Source organism: Castor canadensis, chromosome 3 (genome assembly GCF_047511655.1).
Source record: "Castor canadensis chromosome 3, mCasCan1.hap1v2, whole genome shotgun sequence".
NCBI lineage: Eukaryota > Metazoa > Chordata > Mammalia > Rodentia > Castoridae > Castor > Castor canadensis.
This window is the reverse complement of record NC_133388.1, coordinates 151,818,106-151,825,548: the sequence shown is the minus strand read 5'-3', so window position 1 is coordinate 151,825,548 and position 7,443 is coordinate 151,818,106. Positions and strand designations below refer to the sequence as shown.

The window sequence follows — 7,443 nt, the reverse complement described above, 5'->3', positions numbered from 1 at the left end:
GAATTTGAGTTGGATGCAAAAGAAAGATTTTCCAATCAAACCTCAGTTCAGAGACTACACTGTAAAGACGTGTGGTAATTAGACAAATGATAAGTTATTTGATGCATAGTTTCACAGTGTTACTTAAAACAAGAACCTTGAATCTGCCTAGAAAATTTGTTAAAACTGGTTGGTGGACCTCATTCCCAGAGACAGAGACCCTGATTTTGCATTCCAGGTGATGCTAAGGCAGCTATGTCTGTATACTTTAGGTAGCACAGTAGTGAAATGTGCTGCAAAGAATGCACTGCAAAGAATACCCTCTGTAGCATTCTAGTAGCATCCAGTTAAAAGAGACTGAATCTTAATCAGTTCTTCCACTACTTCTGTCATTGTTGGCACATCCATGTACCACCTTCATTATAATTTAGTTCTTCAAATTGTCTTTTTGTTTGACTATTACTTGTCCTGTATAGTTTTTCAAAGTAAATAAAATATCATGAAATTCTTGCTAAATTATGTTTCTGAACTTCTGTGCCTGAATCTTATTCCTTTTGTTTTGTTAAAAAAAAAAAAAACAAGGATATTAAAAGATGATAGCATGTAAAAGTAAGAAATTCTCCTTTACTTAATTAGAAAGCTCAAAAAAGAAAAAAAAAAAAAGGACTGAAAAGAATCTTCCTTACTGTAGGATTCAAATGTTATTACTTCAAGTAATCCCACTTACTGCTAGCTGTACTTGCATAAATTTTGGGAAACAAGATATAAACAAAGCACCTTCTTCCCTTCTCCAGTTTTCATTCCACTGAGCTATTTACTAAAGAGTTCTTTAGAAAGTGCCCGCTGTAGCCCAGACACTGTTCTGTACTGCCTGGTCCTATAGCACAGTGTGTCACCTTCCCCCAAATACCAATGTGCCTATCATTACAGAAAGGTCATAGTGAGAATCAGCCACTGAGATGGCGACAGTTCTATGAAGGGGTGACAGCTCACTGCAGATTCATCTTGATCCTTGACACACCTTCCTCAGAATGTTGTTATCATTCGTGTAGAGTGTGCACAGCTGTGATGATGGATGACTGCGTGTGTTTTCCCCTTTTTCTCATGGCAGAAAATGGGTGGTAGCCACGTAGCCATAGACTATGACTCATAGACTATGAGTTTTTAGATCTTTGCTGCAAATGGGGAAAAACAGTTTCAGGCAAAGTTCATTTTATCAATCCAAAGAGAGCATCAATATGCAAAATAATTTTTAAAGAAAATACAGAAAGGGAAAAACCTCCAAAAGAAAAGATTTGCTCTGTTCTTACTATTTACAAATTAAATCTTTATATTTATAGTTTTTAGAGTTTAATAGGTTATCCGTGTGTTTAATTAGTGTCAATATCCCCTTTTGTTTTTCATATTTCTCATAGGCACAGGAAGAGGTCCCACAGGTTGATGTAAAGCTCAAATGGAGATTAAAATTCTTATTTTAAATGAAAAAATATTTAGCTTCCCCAATGTCATCTAATTTCTTTCATATATTTGTTTACTCATTTACTTATTTGCAGTACTGGGGTTTGAACTCAGGGTCTTGTGCTTGTTAGGCAGGTGCTCTATCACTAGAACCACACCCCTTTTTTTGCTTTAGTTATTCTTCAGACAGGGGCTCATGTTTTTGCCCAGGGCTGGCCTCAGACTGCGATCCTTCTACCTGTGCCTCCAGCAGAGCTGGGTTTACAGGAGCACAACACACCTGGTTTGTTGGTTGAGATGGAGTCTTGTTAACTTTTTGCCTGGACTGGTCTCGAACCTGGATCCTCACCAAGTAGCTGAGATTAAGGCATGATCCACAGTACTGGCCCTTTCTTGTACTTTTATTCAACTTTTTTCAGGTTTTGTGACTGGTGCTTCTTAAAATTTGTACTTTCAAATTTATCCTATAAATCTCACTTGTTGCTGAGTTTGTTAAACATTTTTTAAGAAAAGGCTGCTATTTCTTGTAGGTTGCATTTAGTGATATAACCCAGAGCTCATTTTGTACTTTTATGGCTTGGGGTAAAGCTGGTATGAACAAATTTAGAAAGTTTAAAAAAGAAGCTCAGATTTGTGCAGTAATTAAAAAGGATGAGTTAGTGCTGGGCAAGGTGGCTCAGCCCTGTAATCCCAGCAACCTGGGAGTCACGTGAAGATTGGGAGGATGAGGTTTGAAGCCCATTTGGGCAAAAAAAGTTAGTGAGATCCTATCTTGATGAACAAGCTGGGAGTGGTGGTGCACACCATAATCCCAGCTAAGCAGGAGGTGTAGGTAGGAGGATTGTAGTTTGATGCCCGGCCCCCAGGGAAAAGCCACACCATACCTGAAAAATAATAAAAAAATCAAAATATTTAAAAAGCCAAGACCGGGTGTATGGATTTAAATGGTAGAATGTTTGCCTAGCAAACATGAAGGCCTGAGTTCAAACCCCATTATTGACAGACACACACACACACACACACACACACAAAGATAAGCAAAATATGAGTTAGCTAGGTGTGGTGGCTTTAACCTGCAATCCTAGCTACTCAGGAGGTGGAGATCAGGAGGATCCTGGTTTGAAGCCAGCAGAAGCAAAACATTTGTGAGACACCATCTCAACCCCATGCCTGGGCATGGTGGTGTGTTCCTGCCACCCTCAACTATGCAAGGAAGAACAAATAAGATCACAGGCCTGCCTGGGCATAAAAGCAAGACCCTATCTAAAAAAAAAATTAACTAAGCAAAAAGGTTTGGGAGCCTGGCTCAAATGGTAGAGTGCCTGTCTAGCAAGCATGAGGCCTTGAGTTCAATCCCCAGTATTGCCAAGAAAAAAAGAAAAAAAAAGTTAGACTTAAAACATATCTGATTTGGAAGGCTGTACATTCTGTACTATTATGTGCAAAAGCAGACTCTAGGATGATATATTATAGCGAAAATAGTAAAATTAAGAAAATACCTGAGGTGGGAAAACAGCTCAGTAATAACACAGCTTGCCTAGCATGTGCAATTCCCAGCAACGCCAACAAAAAAAGAAAACAAAAACCTCAAAAAAGCCTCCCAAATCAGCATAGGAGCAGGAGAAGGGTACAGAAGGGTACACATCAGACTGCTAACTGTGGTCAGGCTGGTTGTTGGTGACAGGGGATGGCTGAAGTTACAAATGGGAATTATTACCATTGTGAACAAAGATAACATTTTATTTTATGTGCTTTATATTCCTTAAAACAACTTCTTAAAGAATTTATAAATAAAATTGAAGAATTTAATCTGAATAATGGAGTTTTAAATTAGTAACTCTCTGGAGAAGATTTGACCTGGGATTATTCAGTAGAATGCTGTATTACTGATGTGTGTATACAAGTCTTCACTTCACAAAGTGAAACTGCATCTCAGAGAAGTCATAAATAATCCACACAGACAGTGAGAGTGAAAATGGCTTGCATCAAAACACATGTGCCTTAAGATACTGTTATGTACAAGAAGAATTCAATTATCACAATGCAGATAGTTTCAGTTAATGAAGGAGACATGAAAAACTGAACTATAGAGAAAAATGCCAAGGTTTTACTTCTATTAATTAAAAAAAATATTGCAATGTCATGGGAGGAGACTAAACTGCCCTCCCAAATTTCAGTAAAGCTTCTGATACTCATGGTATTTTATAAAAACAATATCAAGGTAACAGACATATAAATAATCATTTATAAACTGCTTTTCTTCTTGAAAAAGACTCACTTATAAGCTTCTATTTTGAAGGAGATTTGAAGATGGTGATCGAGAAACCACAAGTACTTCTGGGTAAGGTTGAAGGCCCATCTGTTTGTTATCTTTCAACTTCTGAATGATAACTTTGGCAAATTCTTCTCCTTGGATGTCAGTGGTGTCCAGTAATTGTCTGACTTTTGATGTCCTTGTGGGTTTGGTACTAATGAGTTCATAGTCCTCCTTCATGATCAAGTCCCTGGACAGAAGGGCATCTAGTGATTGGTTAAGGCAGGCTTCGGTCATTTGGCTCACAATGTCTTCCCTTTTGCTCTGGATCCATTGTTGGGCTATGCCAGGCTGCAGACGCTCTGCAGAAGAGCATGTAATGAGCAATTAAAAAGGTGAGGACAGACACACAGCAATAAGTATAATTACATGGAAAAAAATAGGCATAACACCTATGATTGTGGCAAACACGAACACCAGTACTTTTGAAGACGCTCTTCTTTTTCAGGAAAACATCTAGAGATCTGGGTTATCTAACCCTTCACCTTCTAGAAAAAGCATTGCCTTTTTATATGCTATTAAATAATGGGGGGAAAAACTATCTTTTAGTTTGTGCTTTTTGGTTTGTTTTGTTTTAAATATAAAGGATACCTGCATATTTGCTAAATAAAAATAGGTTTACCTTTAGTAACATATTAAGTAATACCCCCTCTTATCTCTTCCTTCTCAAGAGGTTCTTGGAAAACCATCTGAACTTATTATTCCATGTTAGTAATGGACTTGGAAATGCTTTCCTGTTTAAGGAGCGATATAGTTACCATATTGAGGAAATAAACTTGAAGAAATCTTATTGTATTATGAAGCTACTGGATCTGCATTTCTGAAGTAAATGGCATCATTTACAATGTGTCTTATAGTAAATGTTTACCTGAACTGCTGTCCACCATGAGTGGGTTCATTACTGCTAAAGAGCACGCAGCAGTCTTGTGACCACAGAATGTCGTCCTTTGAGCTGTAGTAACGGTACTGTCCCAACTGTGATTTCCTGCACAGTGGTGCACCCTCATAGAAGGGTAGTCTTGCGTTTTTCCTAAAAAAACAATATCTTTACTAGGGGTAGAATATTATTTAGATAGATATTAGTTAGTTAGATATCAATATTTGAGTCACACAGAAGGTAGGCTCCAAGGTCTTTAGTTTTTCACTGCTATCAAAGCAGCTCAGAAACCAGATTCTGTAAATAAATACTTTTAGAGCAAACAAGGGTTTATACTGAATGTTTTTACTGTATTTCTGTCTGTCCTCTGTATAATACAAATCATGGAATCTCACTTTGCCTTATAGTCTCATATTTCTTTGTGTCAATATATAGTCAATACAGAGTTTTAGGTGAGTCAAACCTGTATATGACATGTGTCTTCTACTTTCTTCTCTGATGTCCCTATTCAAATTGCAGGCTTCAATTGTCCATGTCTGTTCTTAACTACATGTGATTAAATTCTCTGTCATCACTGAGTATTCTAACTTCCATTTTCAACAGCCCACTGGATATCACTAATAGCCACTGCTAGCAACTAAAAAAAAAAAAAAACCCATTAAAACTTACTCATCATTCATCTTAACTCTAAAATCTGTTTCAACTCTGAGTTTTGTTAATAGCATCAGTGTTCTTCCAGTGGCTGGCCTTAACAACTTACTCAGTTTTCTTTCTTTTTCTCTCTCTTAATTCTTTTAAGTGGTAAGTTACAAAGTTCTGTCTGCGAGTCCTTCAGTGTCACTCACCCCAGCCTTCCCGCTTTCTCTCTGGATCTGTTACCAGCACCACCCTAATAGTCTCCTAACTGCTCTCTCCACTTCAGATCTCCTTTTCCTTTCAAAATACCTTATATATTCCAGACAGGATGAATTTTCCTAAAGCAAAATTTTATTATGTCACATCATTGCTTGAGAATTTTCAAGAGCTATTCCCTACTCAAGATACAAAACTCAAATATCTTAGCTGGCTGCTAGAATTTATTTGTGCATTTATTTTTAATTTTTTGTGGTACAGGGGTTTGAACTCTCGACCTCACTCATGCTGCTCCTGGTTCTGTTTTTGCTTTAGTTATTTTTTAGATGCTTTTAGCCCAGGGCCGGCTTCAGACCATGATCCTCCTGCCTATGCCTTCTGTGTACCAGATATAAATCACCACACCCAGCTTGTTGTTGAGATGGGGGTTTTGCTAAACCTATTGCCCAGGCTGGCCTTGAACACAGTTCTTCCAGTCTCCACCTCTGAGTAGCTGGGGTTATAGGCATGAATCACCATGCCTGCCCCGTTAGAATTCTTGGTGATATGACTCTACCTTACTTGTCTTTTTTATCTCTTTTCATTCATCCTTTAAACCAAACTGCTCACTTTTCTATGTTTTCTGGGCCTCTGTGTTGTTCCTTTTGCCTGGAATGCCTATTCTTTGTAGCTAGAGTTCCAGCCTTCAGCCAGAAAAAAATGTCTTCATGATGACAACATGATGAAGTGGAGTGACATGATAGTATTTATGCAAACGCTTGGGTTCAGTCAAGCCTTTGCCACCTACTAGCTAAGTTATCTCCAAAATGAGGACTCCCTCCTCCACAGGGCTGTAAAAAGTACTTCGTAAAGAATGTTACTTGCTCACTGTACTACCACAGCTTTCTGTACTCTCTCTTAAAATACAGCACTTTTCTTTCCCATGCTATGGCAACTCAGAAACATTTCTCCTCTTTCTTACTAGATTTTAATTTTTAAAAGTATCTTTCCATAATGTCCAACACAGTGCCTTGATACTTAAAATGCATCAGTTGGACATGTCAGTGCTGTCTTTGTTTGCATGCCTTTGGACAGTTATGAATGACATGAAAGATAAGTTCCATATAAACCATCACTGTTTGCCAAGAATATGAGGTTGAAAGAAAATGGAAAACTTTTAAGTCAATACTGAGTGGAAAATTAATGTACCAGATAAACATTCTTTGTCTTGAGGAGCAGACAGGGACTGTGAGGTTTCAGGAGAACCACTGCTTTTATAGGGCAGAGAGGATCCACATGATTCCTAAAGCAAATGGGATAAAACATATTCATTTATGGAAACTTGATTCCTAAAGGTTAATTTTTAAAAAAAATCACACTAAAAGTTATATAGTTTTACTTTGTAAATAGCTCTTGCTTTTGGCTTACTATAAATGACTCACAGCTACTACAAATTATAACATAGAATTAAAGAGATGACATATATAAAATCACCAACAAATATGCCCTTTATTTCTTTGTCAAATCAGATAGGAGAGATGGGTTTGAACTCAGGGCCTTGTGGTTACTAGGTAGGTGCTCCACTAATTGAGCCTTACCCCTAGTCTGAAATAATCAGTGTTTTCAATATATTCTACATGATTCTAGAGGCTTTGTCCAGTGGATAGAACAGGATGGGAAATCTGAAATCTGTGACTCTGGTTATCTGTTGATTTAGAAAAAATGCTTGTTCTGTTCTTTCAACCTGAGGGGTGGGGAAACCCTTGAAAAAGTAATGGGAAACTTGACTGCACTACTAGCTCTTTCATGAAATTACTGCTCACCTTCAATGAAGCATTTAAACTGTCTGTCTCTCAGGTTCCTTGTCTTGTACTATCTATTTAAAACGTACAAGCATGGGCTCAAGGATCAAATTAGACATTGCATATAAAAGCGGTGAAAAACTACATATTGTGGTTTAAGATTCTTTGAAGGTATTATTTTT

At 37.6% G+C, this 7,443-nt stretch overlaps 1 protein-coding gene across 3 annotated transcripts in view; it reads right to left on the bottom strand.

Annotated features, from left to right (window-relative positions):
• Window positions 1-521: 521 nt before the first annotated feature.
• Ripk2 (receptor interacting serine/threonine kinase 2) overlaps window positions 522-7,443 on the bottom strand; it is a 30,446-nt gene continuing 23,524 nt past the window's right edge. For 2 of the 3 annotated variants that reach the window (XM_020169277.2, XM_074068809.1), the window contains exons 8-10: window positions 6,669-6,762; window positions 4,620-4,781; window positions 1,193-4,053 (exon numbers count right to left, since the gene is read on the bottom strand). In XM_020169277.2, coding sequence (XP_020024866.1) covers window positions 3,716-4,053; window positions 4,620-4,781; window positions 6,669-6,762 — 594 coding nt within the window. In that variant the 3' untranslated portion in view covers window positions 1,193-3,715. Of the gene's footprint in view, window positions 1,155-1,192; window positions 4,054-4,619; window positions 4,782-6,668; window positions 6,763-7,443 lie in introns of those variants that run through there. The other variant, XM_074068808.1, reaches the window with a different exon arrangement.